At 44.2% G+C, this 19,474-nt stretch overlaps 1 protein-coding gene across 2 annotated transcripts in view; it reads left to right on the plus strand.

Moving 5' to 3' along the window:
* The window catches only part of LOC136632135 (Golgi integral membrane protein 4-like), a 163,871-nt gene that overhangs the window by 87,343 nt on the left and 57,054 nt on the right, over positions 1–19,474 (plus strand). For both annotated transcript variants that reach the window (XM_066606794.1, XM_066606793.1), the window contains exons 7-9: positions 8,328–8,438; positions 11,873–12,109; positions 15,961–16,094. In XM_066606794.1, coding sequence (XP_066462891.1) covers positions 8,328–8,438; positions 11,873–12,109; positions 15,961–16,094 — 482 coding nt within the window. The remainder of the gene's footprint in view (positions 1–8,327; positions 8,439–11,872; positions 12,110–15,960; positions 16,095–19,474) is intronic.

A 19,474-nucleotide genomic window follows, 5' to 3' on the forward strand; every position in this document is an offset into this window, starting at 1 on the left:
AAATTTTCAAATATTTATGGGTGGCCATTACTTTCATTGAACAGCCATGGTCCTGCAGGACTGAGGGTTGTACTATGGACATGATAGAGAAGTCCTACTCCCAGATTGGAGTTTTGTCTGTGGCATGTTGCCCGTGATCCATGTTCACCGCTGCAGGAATGCAACTAAAATAGCGCCTCTCGCAGGTTGCATTACGGAGCTTTGAACGCCAAATATACACCCGCATTTTAGTTGTACTTGTTTGTGAGGTTGTTCTAAAAGTGAATTCAGGTGATTATTGTTTCTATCTGCCTCTCGGAAAGCTGAGTAACCATCTATATGCCATTATAGCCCTCCATAAGGGTTGTCTGTTATCTTTCCCGGGTTTTTAAATGACCTATTTAAGCCTACGGTTACATGTAGTAATCAATTGATGGAGACAGTAGGGGTGAGGGTCCTGCTCCAACGAGCTTACATACTACAGATAATGAGGGGATACAGAAGGTAAAGGGGCTGGAGATGTGCCCGGTATGGCAAGGTGGAGAGTGAGGGATGCACATAAACAATGGTCAGACATTTAGCCGTATAGTGGCGGAATCGGTATAACTGCATGGTGCTAACAGGGATTGCAGTCGGTAGGACAGAGAGCATTTTATCAGGTGGAGTTCAGTTCAGGGGTTTGGTTTAGGGGATATGGTATGCCTCCCTAAAGAGATATGTTTTTAGAGCACGCCTGAAATTTGTGTCAGGTATTGCCTAGATAGTTTGGGGTAGTGCGTTCCAGAGGACTGGTGCAGCTCTGGAGAAGTTTTGGAGGCGGGAATAGGAGGTTGGAGTTAAAGGGAGCGCCTCATTAGCGGAGTGGAGGGCGCGGGCTGGATGGTGGATTAAGATGAGGGATGCAATATAGGGCAGCATGGTGCTATGGAGAGCATTGTGGATGACGGTAGTAAGTTTGAATTGAATTCTGTATTTGACGGGCAGCCAGTGCAGTGACTGGCACAGGGCAGAGGCGTCCGAGTATCGGCTGGACAGGAAGATGAGCCTGGCTGCCGCATTCAGGAGGGGGGAGAGTCTGGCGCGGGGGAGGCCAATCAGCAGTGAGTTGCAATAATCGAGCCGAGAGTGGATGAGGGCAACAGTGCACATTTTTAGCATGTCCATGGTGAGAGAGGAGTGTATTCTTGCAATGTTCTTGAGGTGCAGCTGACCTGTTCGGGCAAGAGATTGGATGTAGGTGGTAAAGGAGAGATTGGGGTTGAATATAGCCCCAAGTCAGTGGGCGTGCTGTCGGGGAGTTATGGTGGTGCCACACACTGATATGGAGATGTCAGGATGAGGTCGGTTAGCAGAGGGTGGAAACGTGAGTAGATCCGTTTTTGAAAGGTTCAGTTTTAGGTAGAGAGAGAACATGGTGTTAGAGACAGCGGACAGACAGCCAATGGCATTCTGGAGGAATGGTGCTGGGATGTTACTGGAAGAGGTGTATAGCTGGGTATCATTAGCATAGAGATGGTACTGAAAGCCAAATCTCCTGATGGTTTGTCCAATAGGGGCTGTGTAGATGGGGAAGAGGAGGGGGCAAGGACCGAGCCCTGGGGGGACTCCAACAACAAGGGGGAAAGGACGGGAGGTAGATCCAGCAAAGGATACACTGAATGAGCAGTCAGAGAGGTAGGAGGAGAACCAGGAGAGGGCAGTGTCCTTCAGTCCAATGGAGCAAAGCATACTGAGGAGCAGTTTATGGTCAACCTTGTCAAATGCTGTGGAGAGATCTGGGAGGATCAGTAGGGAGTAGTTACCTCTTGACTTCGTCGTCAGGAGGTCATTTGACACTTTAGTCTGGGCGGTTTCTCTAGAGTGCAGAGGGCGGAAGCTGGATTGTAGGGGGTCAAGAAAAGAGTTTTCTGATACATAGCTTTTAAGGCGGGAGTAGCCCAGGCATTCTAATGGTTTGGTGATGAATGGTCGTTTTGAGATGAGTTGGTAGTTGGCAGCATCGGTCGAGTCAAGAGTAGTTTTTTTTCAGCAGTGGGGATATGATGGCATGTTTGAATGAGGAAAATGTCAGAGGTCAGAGAGGTTAAATATAGTTGGTGAGGTGGGAGATGACAACCAGGAAGAGAGACAGGAGGAGGTGTGGGGGAAGAGGGTCGGAAGCACAGGTGGTGAGGTGAGGAAAGCAAACTGGAGACTTCTTCCTCTGTTGGAGAACAGAGAGAGAGCAAAAGCTAGCTATGCAGCACTGAAGAGACTATGGTCAGGGCTAGTCTGGGATTAAGAGGTTATTTCTTGCCGAATGGTGTGTCTGTGTCCTCACATAGTGCAAAAGTATGGAAACAAAACAATAGATATATTTGGTGTTGCCACACTGTGAATGCCCTGGAAAAAAAAAATCCCAACAACCAAAAAATAATGCAGTCACATAAGCGTTATGGCTCTCTGCAATTCATCTCCATCTAAGAATGGTACTGTAGAGAAATAGTCCTGCAAAAAGCCTTCATTCAGCCGTGTCATCAGAAAAATAAATAATGGCTTTTAAAATATGGCGATGAAAGAAAAAAAAAAAGCTATTTCCTGAAAGCAAAAATAGGCCACATCTCTAAGGGGTTAAGGTGGAATGTTCTTTTATACAAGTATGCTAACCATCAATATACAGGTATTGCAGCTTGCAGCGGCCGTGCCGGGCCTTTGTGGGGGCGACCATTTACCAACTCTGGTAAAATGTAGATTTGTCATTTCAAGTATTCTATAATTTTTAATTTGGATGCTGATTACACAATGCGAAGCGGACAGTTTGCTTTCTGTGTGATCATGAAAATGAAGGAGTGAAGCCGTTCTCCATTCTGTGTGGCTATTGATTGTCTAGGAGCCATTTAAGTAAATGAAATGCTGTTACCAGGCTGGCTCGCCGCTAAATTGGTTTATAGAACACGCTATTTAATTAGGAAACAGGAAGGTAATTTGCATAATAATTTGACATTTTCGGAAACCTGGAGCAATTGCCAGTTCTTAATTTAAGGTTACGTTTGACAGGTTCAATGCATCTGGCTTGCTGACATCAAGGGAGCTGGGTTAACAAGGAGTATTAAAGAGCGAGTGTTCTGTAGAATTTCGGATTTGCTCAGTCTCTCCCTTGTGTCTGCAGGCATGGCTGTAGGGAGTGCAAATGTAGCAGTTACACGTGGTACCTCTCTGCCCACCTGGTAGGTGGGGGACCCGGTTATAGACTCTGCTTCTGCACCCCTTACAGCTACACCTCTGATGCCAAACTTGGGGAATCTTACTGCAAGTGCCTTATAAGTAGTGTAGCGCGACCGTTCAGTGGGCGCAATAGCCGCCATTAGCTTAATTTTATTAGATCATTTTGTTTCTTTTTTATGTGTGCAATAAATGACAAAAAGTGATGGGTCTCCTTGAAATTGGGATTCCAGACCATTTCCATGGTATAGTAATTGCCTCCCTTTTTCCTATAAACTTATTGAGTGGTGAGCTATAATGGGAACTTGTATTAGATGACACTGAATTCTCTGGGGTTCTTCAAGGAATGCGCTATTAACTGGAGACTGAATACAGTAGGATAATGCTCTCCTTAAAGGTATAATAAACCTATAAATGAATGATACCAGTCTGGAGATAAAGTTAGACCTACTGTTAGTGAGTCGGCTGGATTTTTACAAGACTGTTTCAGGAAGATGCAGACAATCCTACAAAGTAAATTGGGGTTAATATCCTGCTCTTCTGTTCTGTGTATTTTCAGCTGGGGAACCATTGAGGGGTATATTTTAATTTAATTGCAGACTGGTTAGATAGGGGAGGATCCTGCTACAGACTGGTTAAATGGGGGAAGGCCACTTGCGGCAGGCCCCTCGGACGGGGCGGCGGGGGAGGGCCCCTTGCGGTAGGCCCCTTGGACGGGGCGGCGGGGGAGGGCCCCTTGCGGCAGGCCCCTCGGACGGGGCGGTGGGGGTAGGCCCCTTGCGGCAGGCCCCTCGGACGGGGCGGCGGGGGAAGGCCCCTGCTACAAAACATTATCTCCTAGTCGGGCACAGAACACTGAGGAAAAAGGGGAAATGGCTGATCTAGGAAAATTGCAGAAATTTTTTTTTATACTTCTCAGTGGTATTTGAAGACAAAGTATGTTAAAAAAAAAGATTTCTGGATGGATTACTGGGATGTTTTTATAAATTTCCTTTTTTTGGTGTTCCATTAAAGCAAACTATGGAGGTTAAAGGAAGTTTGTCAAAAACTTTTTAGGGTGTCAACTGAATACACTGCTAAAAGTCTGATGGTATAAGGAACCGATTGTTACCTTTTGTGCTTTACTGCAGCTTCATTCTCCAGATATAGGTCATTATTTGTGCAGTGTACTGTCTGATGGGCAGCCCGCCTCTGCCAGTGGTCCAGCTCTCTCCCTGCCTAGAGTAAATACACCACACCCATTCCAAGCTTCGGGATTTCTCCATCTCCACCCGCCAGGAAAGGGTCACAGCACATGTACCTGCTCACTCAGTGCAGCGCAAGTGTGATGGTGGTAGAACACATGACATCCCTAGTGGGCAGACTTGGAGACATCATGAAGCTTGGCATAGGCACATTTTTTTCAGCTTTGGGCAGGGAATCAGACCGCAGGCAGAGGTAGACTGCCCATCGATCCACCGCTAACTTGCATTTAGTGCGTGGAACAAATAGCTATATTTGGAGAACAACGCTGCAATGAAACGCAATAAGAACAACCATAGGATTCTTATACCATCAGACGCTTGCCAATGTATTCAGTTGATATCCCAGAATGTATGTGTCAACTTCCTTAAACTCTGTACAATCATAAGACCATTCCATTTGCTATGATCACCATGACAGGAGTACTTATTCCAGGAAGTTGGGAACTTGCAGAAGGATCTTACAGAACTGAAGCTCTGATAAAGTTACTGAGGACTAGGCAATTCACACAAATCCCATATTTGTGGAATGATTTCTGCTGCCTTGGCTAGAGCTGTAAGCAATGTTTGCATTCTTGTGGTGGGAGCTACTTTCATAACGGATTCCTCAGATTCCTGATACACTTATGTACTAGAGAGGAAATGCCAGTAAGAAATCTTACATATTCCTTTCTTTTCCTTAAAGTGAAGGCCTCCTTTTAATCCCATGGACTTTTATTTTTAGGTCCACAAATCTATGCTAACGTCTTAATGTAACTTTGTAAGCGGCCAAAGGTCGACTGGACCTGGTACGATCTCTGTACAGTTTGAGTTAAATGATAAAACTTTAGCTGCCTGAAGCTGCCACTAGAGGGAGCTGTTTTATGCCTGAGATTTACAGATGTGTTTTTTTGTTTTTTTTTTATCTTGACCCTTAATGTGATGTAATATTACAGTGTGAAGGGCTATCAGGGTTGTTTATAGTTTACAGTTTGAGTTACTTTACAATGGGGTTTGTTGTGTTAAGATAAGAGAGCAATAGCTTTTTAATGGGTTAAACCAGAACACTATCGTTAGCCATAGAAGATGATGGGGGGGGGGGGGGGGAAGGCAAATCTGTGAAATGTTTTTTTCTCAAGTATTTTCACGAAGCAAAAAAAAAAGTCACTTGAGATGCAGGGGGATAAAATGAACCCCCTGCTAAATATCACCTGCCTAACGCAGGCGGTAGTGCAGAGCCGATTACAATCAACAAATCGCTGGGCCCAGATAGAATACACCCAAGGGTTCTAAGGGGACTAAGTGACCTGATAGAAAGACCACTATTTCTTATATTTAGGGACTCTATTGAGACCGGGGATTGTACCACTGGATTAGCATATTGCCAATGTTGTTCCAGTATGCAAAAAGGGGTAAAGAATAGAGATGAGCGAGCACGCTCGGTTAAGGCAGTTACTCGAGCAAGCATCGCTCTTCTCGAGTAACTGCATACTCGTCCGAGAATATTCAAGGGGGGACGGCGGGGGAAGCGGGGGGGAGAGTGAGAGATATCTCTCTCACCCCCGCCGCCCCCCTGAATTTTCTCGGACAAGTATGCAGTTACTCGAGAGCAATGCTCGCTCGAGTAACTGCCTTAACCGAGCGTGCTTGCTCATCTCTAGTAAAGAAGAGAGCCTGGTAACTACAAGCCAGTAAGTCTCACTTCAATAATTGGAAAAATATTCAAGGGGTTTCTGAGAAATGCCATCCTGGAACACCTCAAGGAAAACAATGGTATAACACCTCATCAGCATGAGAGGTAGATCATGTCAGACCAATCTGATCAGCTTCTACGATGAAGTAAGTTCTAGGCTGGACCTGGGAGAGTCTATTGATCTCGTATATCTGGACTTCTCTAAAGCATTTGACACCGCGCCGCATAATAGGCTGATATATAAAATGAGACAGCTCGGTCTGGGCGAGAACGTGTGTATCTGGGTAAAGAACTGGCTCAGAGATAGAAAGCAGAGGGTGGTGATAAATGGTTCGTACTCTAATTGGGCCACTGTCATTAGTGGGGCACCACAGGGTTCAGTATTAGGCCCCACTCTGTTTAATATATTTATCAATGACCTGATAGAGGGGCTGCACAGTAAAATATCAATATTTGCAGATGATACGAAATTATACAGGATAATTAATACAACGGAGGCCAATGTGCGGCTACGAAAGGACCTAGATAAGCTGGGGGCTTGGGCAGAAAAATGGCAAATGAAGTTCAATATTGACAAATGTAAGGTTATGCACATGGGCGGGAGAAACAGATGTCACCAATATACACTAAATGGGGTACTGCTAGGGAAAAGTGAGATGGAAAAAGACCTGGGGGTACCGGAGGACTGTAGACTTAACTGAAGCAATCAATGCCAGGCAGCTGCTGCAAAAGCAAATAAAGGCTTGGGGTGCATTAAAATAGGTTTAGGGGCGAAGGACAAGAACATTATTCTCCCACTATATAAGGCACATGTCAGGCCTCACATGGAATACTGTGTACAGTTTTGGTCACCGGTGCTCAGAACTGGGAGAGAAGGCTGATTATCTGGAAAAAAACACACTACACAGTTGTAAATTTTAGAGAAATCTACCATAGCTAACGGTATATGGGTGCCAACTAATAGAGTAATCTAATCCATACTCGCACCGCCTACTCACAGACCTCTGCAGAGATCTTTTAGCATTGTAACCATACATTATATGGCTGTCTCTGCAAGGCAGATCAATGCAATGGTAACACCATCCAACCCAGCAGCTGGACTTCAGTAGAGGTGAATGATAGTATCAACTGGTGAGTGACTATTGAAATGGAGCTGAAGGCGGAGTGTGCTGGTGCTATGGCAAGAGCCGGGTTGCAAACCGTTACTGCAACGCTGATCTAGCTGCAGAAATCCTTTTGGAAAAGATTGTGAGCTTGGAAAATGATTGATTTCTAATGTGTAATTTTATTACATTTTACTATTTGCCTTCTTGATGAGGATCGTTCTGGATTTGCAGGATTCTTGGAGCTTTACACCCACTTTGTAGTATAAAATCACAGAAAGCGGCCATACTTATTGATATATTGATATAAGAGGGCAGGCATATAGACCACATAATCCTCACACAGGAGGAGTGAAAAACAGACACATGTGAGGACACTAATGAGTCAACCACTCACAGACCCTCTTTATGATGAGGGGGTGGTTGCTTGGTGTTTATTCTTGCACAAAAAGTCAATGCAGTGTGTCAGACCTCATGTACCATGTAGGCTCACAACCTATTAATGTTGCCATATTTAAAACCAGTGGGTTGCCCTGCACCCCAAAGGTGAACCACACTGACACCCTGGGCTCCCCCAACATTTCAAAGCCGCACTACATGTTATAGATAAATGTGAAGTATTGGCTGCTATTTTAGCTAGAATATGTGAGCCAGCAGCAAGGGTCCTCGCTTCTTGTGGGTCCCTGCACCTAACTGTTAAAATCACAGAAAGGGAATTATCAATTAATCACTGAGATTGGCCATACTTACTGATACGTTGATACAAGAGGTCAGAAATATAAACCACATATCCCTCAGACATGCAGACAGCCAAAATGCTATACGGAGGACCGAAAAACAAACACATGGGATATGTGGTTTATATGCCTGCCCTCTTGTATCAGTGCCTTGATTTTGCAGCTAGGAGAACACCCCATTAGACCTTTTAATTGGTTTTGGTAGTTGTACCATAATGTAGGCCTTTCGTCCTTGGTGTTTTCTACTTCTGTGCGAAAGCTTTTGTAATGGGTTTTATATGGTTAATGTTTTATGAGGCCATTTTTTGCACCCCTGCCTTACAACCAAATGCTGTTCATACCTGCTGTGTTCCTGATCACCTGCTCATCCACTTTATGGTTTGGCTTCTCCTAGGCCCAGATGGATGAATTCCGCCAGTTGAAGGAAGCTTTAAAGAGAATGCCAAGCTTCAAAGACTCAGGCACTGACACGCAACACCAGCAATCCCTGGCAGACACTAAAAAGGTAACGGGATACTGAAGAGCTTGACTGTCATCAAACACCAGAGCTGACACCTGCCTTTACGCACCAGGCCATGACGTTGTGTATTGATGTATCAAACATTGACATAATGCGGCATTTGTTTGGTAGTACAGTCAGTACTTCTGTATTGTGCTGATGAAAAGCCTTCCTCTTTCTCCTAAAATGTTCTGGTCCTCTAGTTCAGTGGTCTCCAATCCGAAGCTCTCGAGTTATTGCGAAACTACAACTCCAAGATTGCTATGACTATTGCAGCCTGTTGGTCATGCTGGAAGTTGAAGTCTTGCAACCACTGGAGAGCCACAGGTTGGGCAACATGGCCCTAGTTGGATTTTAAAAAAGCCATCTAAGATCTTGAAGCCACAGGGAATCTTCTCTGGTACACAGGAGAGGGTCTGGCCCAAGCAAGCATTGTCAATCCATGTAGGGGGATCAATTGCCGACCAGACCTGGTACAATCTATATGCCATACGGTGGGAGAGAAGCATGACAGCAACGAGTGATATGTGAGCAGGGAGCCTATCATACCCCTCATATACCCACCAAAGCAGTGCATCACACGTCACTTTCTTCATGGGCTACACACTGCCGATGTCAATAGTAGGAAGGGGTCATAATTAGAGATGAACGAGCACCCAAATGCTCGGGTCCGCGTTATTCGAGTCGAGCTTTTCGTAAAATCAGAGAGCTCTACTCGAGTAACGAACCCCATTGACTACAATGGGAGACTCAAGCATTTTTGTATGTGGAACGCAGGGTCCCGAGCTTTTTTTTTTGTTTTGTTTTGTTTTTTTTCTTGGTTCGTGTTCCTCTCCCCTCGCGGCTGTGGCGGGGTCGACCGCGATTTGATGCTTGTTCGAGTACGCTAATACTTGAACGAGCATCAAGCTCGCCAGAGTATGTTCGCTTAACTCTAGTCATAATAATGTAACTCAAATGTATGTATAGTAAATCTACTTGTACTATAAAATTACAAAGTCAGAAAATGAGCAGAAGCTGAACAATGTATCACTTGCATTACATGAGATCAGAGCTGAACTGAAAAGCTGCAGGAGTGTTGATTGCCAATTCAAGAATCCAGAATCCTTGCATGTCAAGAGTTTGTCAATCACCTCCTCTTAGAGACTTGTTAACTCTTTCAATTGCTATGACCCGGAGCGAAGTGCTGTTGCCTGCTCGGATCTCCGAAAAATGCCTGCAAATACCAGAAAAGTTTAGTCTCTGTACAGTTTAGAGCAGCACCTGGCAGAATATATCACAGGTGCTACTTCTAGAACATGGGCAGGTAAATACAGGTCTGTCTGAACACAGTCTTACTTATTCTAGTATCTACCATTGATTTCTGCAGAGCTTCTTCTTACATAGAGCTATTACCAGAATGTAAAGCAAGTAAATACTATACTAGGTCACCAGTTCTTCATAGGGGAGGTTATGGGTCCCTTTCAGTCAGCAGAGTGTTGCAAAATTGCCCAGAAAGCATTGTACTTGAACAGACTGCATGTTCAATGTGACAGATTTCCTTTATAGAATAGGAGCAGCTGAGCAGTTTGATATAAAGCTTTGTGGGGAAAGGTTCAGTATAACCTATTATTTACTGATTGACAGTCCTACTCATTCTGGGCTTAGGAGTCCAGTGGGTGGTCCTATTCTGGGATTAATAGTTATCTCTGTATGCATACTTCTACGGTGAAGGCTGTCAATCCCTGATTAGGACTCCTAAACAGAGAATCAGCAGGAAGGTCAATCAGTAAGTTACAGCTTATACTAAAACTATATATCAAGCTGCTCCTGCTCTATAACCTGATGCTAGTAGATTGGATAGCGTTTTTAAGTGACGGGCTCCCTTTTTAGAGAGCTATTCAATCGCTTTTACTAAGGAGGGTTTTTCTGCGAAGAGCACTTTTTAATCATTTCTCATGTATGGGAAAAACTGGCAGCAGGTGTTTAAATATCAATTCAACTCGCCCTCACGGGACGTGAACATAACACTGCACCAATTGAAATTTAGGAACAATACGGATAATGCATTGAGATCTTGACTTCTTCAAATGCTCCTTTTAGTCGTTCTCTGTGCTTCATAATAGATGAAGTCCTAGGAGACACTCTGCCTAATGCAGAATTCCCTAATAGGAAAAAAAATTAATTTGTGTAATGTTTAATAAATGCTTTTGCGCCACCTTCTGATATTGATTTTAGCAAAACTCTTCATAACGGAACCCATAACAGAATTCTTCATCACAAGAGTTACTTCATGCAGGGTCTGGTCTTAAAGGCCATGGAAATGTTTGTGCATAGAAAAAAGTTCCTGCAGAAAAAAAAATTATGCACTTAAGTTTTATTCCATTAAGTTTTACTTCTCATGCATTAAGAAAGCCTTATACTTGGTTTGCAAATTCTCCTACATTCAAGTTTTGACTTGGGAGGATTCCCAGCACTGATCAGCTGGTCTCCTATGAAGAGACACAAGCTCAGCTTCCCCTTCTCTCTCTTTTCTAGGCTGTGTAGCATAACCACACCCACTCAATACTACACAGCTATCTCTCCGACCATGTCATCCTCTCTCTAGTAGCTGCTGGTCGCTTTCCTCCTCACTTCTATGAGCACCTGGAGTGACTTACAACCCTCTGTAATAGTAGCTTTCTTTGCTCTGTCCTTATTTCCTCCACCATCCCACGACACTGTTATACAGCCCTCTATTATAGCTCAGTGGAAAGGTAGTGAATACAGGGTAGAGGAGTAGCTGAGGGGAAAAAAATGTCCTCCGACTGACAGTTTGCTAAGATTTCTGTCCTGCAGTCTGCTGTGCCTTGGAAAACAGTACAAGCATAGAAAGCAAACGATCAGAAGTTTTTAATAAAAGCCAATTACAAAAACTGTTTCTTTTCAAAAATGCATTAATTTAAAAGAAAAAAAAATTGCAATGTGTACATCGCCTTTAAGGGCGGCAGTTTTGCTTTGCTATAAGATGAGTTATGTTTTTTAAATGGCTTGACCGATGTGATAATTAATACGAGATCTACATATTCAAGAATCCTGCAGATTTTATGCATCTTACATCTGGTCTTTTTTTTAAAATGCTGAACCTTTTATTTTCCACCGAGGAAAACCTCCTTTCAGCCCTTTAATTGGTTTTGACAGTTGCACCATAATGCAGCCCTTCCCTCCGTAGCGTTTCCTGCTCCTCTCTGACAGCTTACGTTAATGTCTTATATGCTTTTAATATTTTATGAGCTAAACTGCATTGTTTTCCGTTCTCGCTTAAAGCCGTGAAGCCAGGTTTGTTATTTGTTCTACAAACACTTCTGAGCGTTAAGCTGGAGGCGCATTGACAGTTGTGTGGATTGGAGGAAGTTTTATGTGCAAAGCCTTTCTGTAGCTTCTTTTATGACCTTTGGTCATCTGATACATTTCTTCTTTAGGACTTTAAAGAACATAACCCACAGGTGCCTCAGAACTTACAGGGAAGTAAGAGGGACGCAGAAGACCTCCCAGAAGGCCATAAGAAGAAGTCCTCACTTAATCAACCTGGAGGACGAGAGAATGTCCTACTTCAGAGTCCCCCAGTACATCAAACTCCCCTAAGGCCAGTAACACGGAATGACAGCCATGTTTCCAGATTTACCAGGACAGTTAACAGTATCCAGCTTCACAGAGAGGTACCCTTTTTTTTCTTCTCTTATGGTCGTGTCCTTGGTACGCAGAACTGCCAACCTTCATTGTTACAAAGTCAATATAGAAGATATTGTATCTCCAGCTACCATTTACCAGCCAGATAAACTAGTTTATGGCCAAAATCCTAGAGGTTTCTAATATTTCCCCTCCCTTAGTCATGTGTAGCAGAGCAGATCAGGCATCCATCTTCAACTAGTTTATTACATCAGAGCTGGATGTAAAACACCTTGTACAGATCGTATGTGATGTGGTTTTGCAAAAAGGATGGTTATACATATGTTATACTAACATGGAGAACACAAAATATAACGTAACCAAAAGGAATGGGGAATGGGAAATCTGACTCTAACCTGCTTCACCATGCGATAAAACCCTACTTAAAAGTGGAGAACTTGCCCTGATATGGGCAACCCCACGTCAGGAACCTGAGGCGACCCTGACTTTCCCTAGATGGAAAACAAGGATAAAGTAACAATGTAAGTGGTATAGATGTTAAACAAGCACACAATCAATCCGATGAAATACCAATGCAGAAATGGCAATAGTCAGGAGATGGATTGTCCAACACCCCAAATATCCTTAACAGTGACTGTGGAACAGGACAGGAGCCGCCACCGAGACTAAAAACACCTTCAGATGAGAAGTATAACCAGCATCCTCAATGAGAATAAATGTGTACAGACTAGCACTGATTTGTCAGCTGGGACACCCCCTTTTCACCAGCTGACCAATCCATTCATCCGGCAGAGAAGGGTTCATATTGCCACCCAATGCTGGAATGACACTGAGCATGTGTCGGCATGTGAATCGCACAGGCCGAGGCTAACACCATGAAGTCACCCCAGTCCCGAACAGTGACACCGTTCTGGGTTAGTATCGATATTGAGAGTCCAATTGGATTAAATGGGCCTTTGTACTAACGGGTGAAGTCTGCTGCAAATCAGTGGTAAAATCCATATCAAATACTGTAGATTTTGACAGACTTTCAACTGTGGAAAATCCACTCCTCTTGAAAGGGCTTTGAATTTCTTTCTATCTATAAAATATAATATATTGGGTGCTTCAGCTTGTATGCTTTAATATTGTGCTCAAGTTCATGACTTAGGGCGCCCACCCACTGGCGTTTGCGATTTTTCGTGCGTGAAAAACGCCGCGTTTTCCGCGCGCTTTTCGCGGCGTTTTTTGCCGCGTTTCCGCGGCGTTTTCGCGGCTTTTCCATTAATTTCCATTGACTTTCATGGGTGCATTAGGAGAAAAATAAGGACATATATGCAACTGACAGTTCCTATGTTAAAAAACGCAACGCAAAAAAAAACGCCAGTGGACAGGAGTACATTCAATTCTAATTGCTCTTGAGAAAAAACGCAAAGAAAAAAAAATCGCCAGTGGGTGGGCGCCCTTACTGGGAACGAAAATGGATAAGTTAGATAGTGGTGGAATTCAAATAGTAGGTAGTCGGGAAAGAAGCGAGTAACTGAAATAAAATGTATCCAATGCATTTAGTGGGCGTCTGGAACCCAGAGAAGACACTAACAGCCTGAGCATGTGTAGAGCCCATACAAGCCAATGTAGGAGGCCGAACAATAAGAGCTCATCTCGGCACAAGATGAGTTTTAGGCCGGTTTCACATGCGCGAGAAAATTGCGCGATTTTCTTGCGATGCGACAATGCTACAAATCACATGTATGTGAAGCCCGTGCTTTCCAATGGGTTCCTTCACATTAGCGATGTTTTGTAGGCTGCTACATTGCGAAGAAAAATTGCATGTTGCTGGATTTTGCTGCGATTTGTGATATCTTGTAGCCCATGTTTCGCGGTTTTCGTGCAGCGGGATGTGACTTTTACAGTAGGAAATCCTACTGTAAAAGCCCTAAAATAAGGCCTAGCTGCACCAAAAAAACCCCACAATATTAACTAACAGGCGCTGTCGGCTCTGCCGCGCGTCTGCTCTTCACCTCCGGCAGACTTGCTTGTAGTTTTCAGTCAGTGCTTCCTGGGTTGGAAGTTCAAAATCCCCACCTCCCAGGAAGCGCTGGCTCTGATTGGCTGAGCCGCGGCACTCGAGAACCAATCGCAACCATTCAATGCAATGGCTGTGATTGATTGAGCCGCAGTGCTCGAGAACCAATCACTGCAGTGCTCGATGAACCAATCAGAGTCAGTGCTTCCTGGAGGTGGGGATTTTGAACCCCTGACCAGGAAGCGCTGGGTGAAAACTACAAGCAAGTCTGCCAGAGCTACAGAGAAGACGAGCAGTGGAGCCAGACAGTGCCTCTTAGGGGATGTATTGTTTTTTGTTATTTTTTTTTACAGCAGCCAGGGCTTATTTTTGGGTTAGAACTTATGTGTCAAGCCCCCCCGAAAATCCCAGCAAAAGAGCGTTACAGAGTTACGCGACGTTGTAGGGACACAATCACAATATTGCAGCAAGAAAATGCAGCGATATCGCTACGATTTTCTCCTGGCGATATCGCTGTCGCTTGTGAAAGAGTCCTTTCTGCTTATGCTGGCCTATTATTGTCTACTAGGGACTCCACTAAAATCAAGAGCCCACAAAGGTCTGTGACATGGCGAGCACGTGCAGTAAGCGGGCATCGCTGCAAAAAAGGTTAACTGCGCATGCTTGGCTTATAATGGTTCAGTAACGTGACCCAGCATGCGCAGTGATGGGATGCGCGTTTGGGTTAGAAAGCTCTGGAATTTCACGTGCCGGAAGCTGAGCACAGAGCTGAAAATGATCGACGTTTCCATGTGGCCCTGTGTTTTACTGCCTTTGCTCCGCACGGTGCCAAGCCTGCATGGTATAGTGACGACCTCGGCACATACTAGGGGAAAAAAACTAAATTCTGAGCATGCAGAAACATTCGTGGTATGCTACTCAGACAGGGAAGATTGCGGGTTCCAGTGCAAGTACTCGACCAGGAAGGCAGGACGAAAAATTGCCAGACATGTTACTTTGGACACATGGTGTAATATCTCAAGAATGCCGCAGTATTAGTAAAAGGTATAAATTAAGAAATGGTTCAGTTTGTGAGTTGGTGCTTTATTAAGGGCATAGTATAGAGCAGTGTTCCCCAACTCCAGTCCTCAGGGACCGCCAACAGGTCATGTTTTCAGGATTTCTTCAGTGTTGCACAGGTGATGTAATTATCGTCAGTGCCTCAGACATTGCCACAGATGTTCTTACCATAGGATATCCTGAAAACACGACCTGTTGGTGGTCTCTGAGGACTGGAGTTGGGGACCTCTGGTATAGGGTATGTTTCCATGGTACAGAAATGCTGCGGAATTTCAGCTGCAAATACTGCAGCATTTCTGCATCCAAAACTGAGTCAAAATCCACATAGTCGGTGCAGATTTTGACTAAATCAGCAGATTTCAGAAGATACGGTGCTCCTCCTCACTTCTTCTGAAGTCTTTGCGCTGTCAGGGCATCCGGTGGCCTTTAGTGATGTCCCTTCCACATCACCTGACCAGCAGTGCGGCGCTCATTAAAGGCCGCCAGGTGCTGAGATGCGCTACTGTGGAATTTGCAGCGCAATTTTCCGCTGCACTTACGTCCCGTAACATTAGTAAAGTAAACATTGGAAAGATGTATCGCGACTCAAGTCAAAGGAAAACAGACAAACAGAATCCACCCCTTGTTCTTCAGGGGCTTTATCACAATTTCATTTTCCAAATGTTGATCTCCCCTCTGGGGCATTAATAGTATGTTTACAGGATGTCGATAGAAAACAATGCAATAAAACAAACAAAAGGGGTATTTCCATGTTTTACAGGAAATATTATGCATTCTCCTGAGTCCCGTCATTAACCAGAGGCTTGTATTTTGTAGGATGAGGACCGGGGTGTGATACCACATGACCCAAAGCTGCAGAATGAATTTGGTCCCAACCACCCGGGAGTTGTGGATAAAAAGGCACCCACCGTGAAAGCTCTGGTTGCTAATGTACAAGTGCCCATTCACAGGTGCGTGGTTGAGTGCCGTGTCTTTTCATTCTGCCTTTTATCCTTATTGCAGTGACTCAGATCTTCATGCTGATTAATTCCTTCTTCCTGCTCTGTCACCGACTGAATCGAGTTCAGCGGCGTCTGAATGATGGAAATAATTCTATTTTTTTCCTAGTTAAATGTGCAGGATAATATATATCTGTGCAAGCGGTAGACAAATAACAGGGAAGGATAGCTTTTAGTGTATCAAGTTCTGCTCATGCACTTATCAGATCCTACGAAGTGTAACCCCTTGAGTGGCACGCCCGGAAATTTTCCGGGACTAGCTCCACTGCTCATAGCGATATAGCGGAAGATTTCCGGGCTATGTATCACTATGGGAGCTGCAGAGCACAACGCCACAAGCTGTGACATTGTGCTCTGCCTGCACAGACCCACCGAGAACAAAGCAAGGGCTTTGAAAAACCAGCAGAAGATATTGCCGATCTGCCGGAAATCTCCTGCTTCTAGGTCTCCTGCTTTGTTTATAGGTTGCCATAAAGACCATCGGCTTGTCAGAAGCAAGCCGATGGTCTCTGTGGCAGGGAGAGCTAGTGCTTGGCTGTCAGAGGACAGCTGGGTACTAGCTCTTACAGCAGAGATCAGAGAAAACCTCCGATCTCTGCTGTGTTAACCCTTTACATGCAGCAGTTAATGTGACTGCAGCATGTAAAGGGCTGTCACTGCAGCATGTAAAGGGCTGTCACCATCGGACCCCCGGAATGTGATCAGGGTGGCCTGATGGGTCCCTGTGGAAGTCCCCTAAAGGGACAAAAAAAGAGTAAAAAAAAAAAAAGAAAAGTAAAAAAATAACACTTGTCTCCCTTTACTTGGTAAAAAATCAAAAATACAATCACACATGTTGTATCCATGCGTCGTAATGACCCAGAGAAGGAAGTTAATACATTATTTAACCCCTTAATGACATGGCCCCTTTTTTTCTTTTTTCCCCATTTCTATTTTTCCTCCCCCCTGTTTAAAAAATCACAACTTGTCCCGCAAAAAACAAGCCCTTATATGGCCATGTCAATGGAAAAATGAAAAAGTTATGGCTCTTGAGACGCAACTGCAAAATTAGTTGAAATTCAATGATTAGACCATTTTAAAAAACCTGCCCTGGTGGGTCTGACAGGGTGGTAGGAAACCCGCCACTCAAGGGGTTAAAGGGCTAAACCGGCCAAAAATGACTTGGTTTTAGGTGAAATGTCACAAATAAAACCTGGTATCTGGAGTACATTGTTGGTGTGAGTCTAGCGGCCAACCATTGCAAATTCACGAATCTGAATGTTTGTACTGTGGAATTTATTTAAAGAAGCACTAAACATAGAAAATGCACAAATATAAAAAAAATTCCAAGCAATTCCTCCCCTAATCTCCTTCTTTTGTTTGCTGCTATTGGCCTTGTTCTCATATTGCAATTAAAACAAAGGAATACATAAATTTCCTAATGTGACGGCAGAACAACTGTTTCCCCTTCCTCCTCACTCACTATCCTTTGTCTGCAGCAGGAGCCTCCCCCTCTGTTCCCTGACAAATATTAAGCCCCTGTGCTGCCCCCCCAGCTAAAAATGGGACACATTAATGCCGTGTCCTCAGCAAGATGTCTATAACACTACTGTTTCTCGAATAGGCAGAGAATCCTGCAGACTGACAAGCGGTGAGGGAAAACTGTATCTCCTCCTTACTTATCAATTTCCAGGTTGTGGGTACTTTAATTCCAGACCATCCTGACCTGCATCCTTCTAAGATAAAGTAGCAGTGGTAATAGTAAAATGCATCGTTACTTTAATGCCTGTTGCCCTGAATTGGCTCTTTCTGAGCGCTACTGCCACTTGGTTCCGCCAATTGTTGCGGAGAATGGTGGTTTGACACCCACCGATAGGCGTTGGTGGCATATCAGAAATATCCTGTGCCACCAATGTCTGTTATGAAGTTTATAAAGCAAGATATTTCAAGTTGTCTATTTCCAAGAAATGACATGTGGGAACTGTGTAATGCTTCACTTTGCCTGTGGCGGTGCTGTAGGGAAATTGGACACTTGCCGTTGGGTTCCTCCACAGATTACATGTGATCACTAGGGTTCACAGCAGCAAAGACCCCCCCTATAATCATCCTTACATTAGAAGACCCTTCTAAAATGCTCCAGCCACTTCAATGCTCTGAGACTGTGTTGAACCTTGCCAAGCTTAGGTTTTGTTTCTTAACTTTCTCCCCCCCCCCCCCCCCCCCCTTTCAAGTGGTTTATTTGAGTTTTCTGTCTCTCCTCTTTCATGGCAGTGTACGCTGTCTGAACTGTTCTTAACTCCCGGTGACTAAGAGTATTATTCCTTTCTATTCGAGACACTGTGGGGTTGTATCTTTTAATTATGCTTACTGAATAAATCCGGAGGCGACATCTTTCACCCAGCAGACTTGCTAAAGCGCGTCCTGGCACTTCACTCTTCTGTGTGTGAGATTTGAAAATTTGTGCCAAAAACCCTAATGAGGTTTTTTTTGGTGGTTGTTGACACAGCAGGGGTGATAGTGAAAGCCATTGTAAAGTCCTTATAATTGAACTGTATAAGACATTAGATTTTTTTTCCTCCTTAATTACGTTGTTTGTAAAAAAAAAATTTATTGAAAGCAGATAATAGAATATATTGGCTTATATGATTTAACGCACCTGATCTCATCATATAATATTGAAAGCTCTCTTTATGTTGGCAAGAAGAAAAAGGGCTTGTTATGAGTGAACCCCCCTTTTTTTAGAAGTTTTACTTCAGTCCTGGCTCGTTCAACACTTGAGGTTGTGGCCAGTGCATTATTTTCTTTGGACAAGACATTTGTTTTTCCTTTTTTGCCTTAAAGGGGTTGTCTCGCGCCGAAACGTTTTTTTTTTTTTTTTTCCATAGGCGCAGGACAACCCCAAAGGATGTGTTAAAAAAAAATAAAAAAATTATTACTTACCCGAATCCCCGCTCTGCGACGTCTTCCTTCTTCTTCCTTCACCAAGATGGCCACCGGGATCTTCACCCACGATGCACCGCGGGTCTTCTCCCATGGTGCACCGTGGGCTCTGTGCGGTCCATTGCCGATTCCAGCCTCCTGATTGGCTGGAATCGGCACACGTGACGGGGCGGAGCTACGAGGACCAGCTCTCCGGCACAAGCGGCCCCATTCACCAGGAAGAAGACCGCATAGCGCAAGCGCGTCTAAAAAAGCAAGAAGACATCAGAATTAGACGAATCCATGGCGACGGGGACGCTAGCAACGGAGCAGGTAAGTGAATAACTTCTGTATGGCTCATATTTAATGCATGATGTATATTACAAAGTGCATTAATATGGCCATACAGAAGTGTATAACCCCACTTGCTGCCG

The sequence above is a fragment of the Eleutherodactylus coqui genome, chromosome 6 (assembly GCF_035609145.1).
Source record: "Eleutherodactylus coqui strain aEleCoq1 chromosome 6, aEleCoq1.hap1, whole genome shotgun sequence".
In the NCBI taxonomy this organism is placed as follows: Eukaryota; Metazoa; Chordata; class Amphibia; order Anura; family Eleutherodactylidae; genus Eleutherodactylus; species Eleutherodactylus coqui.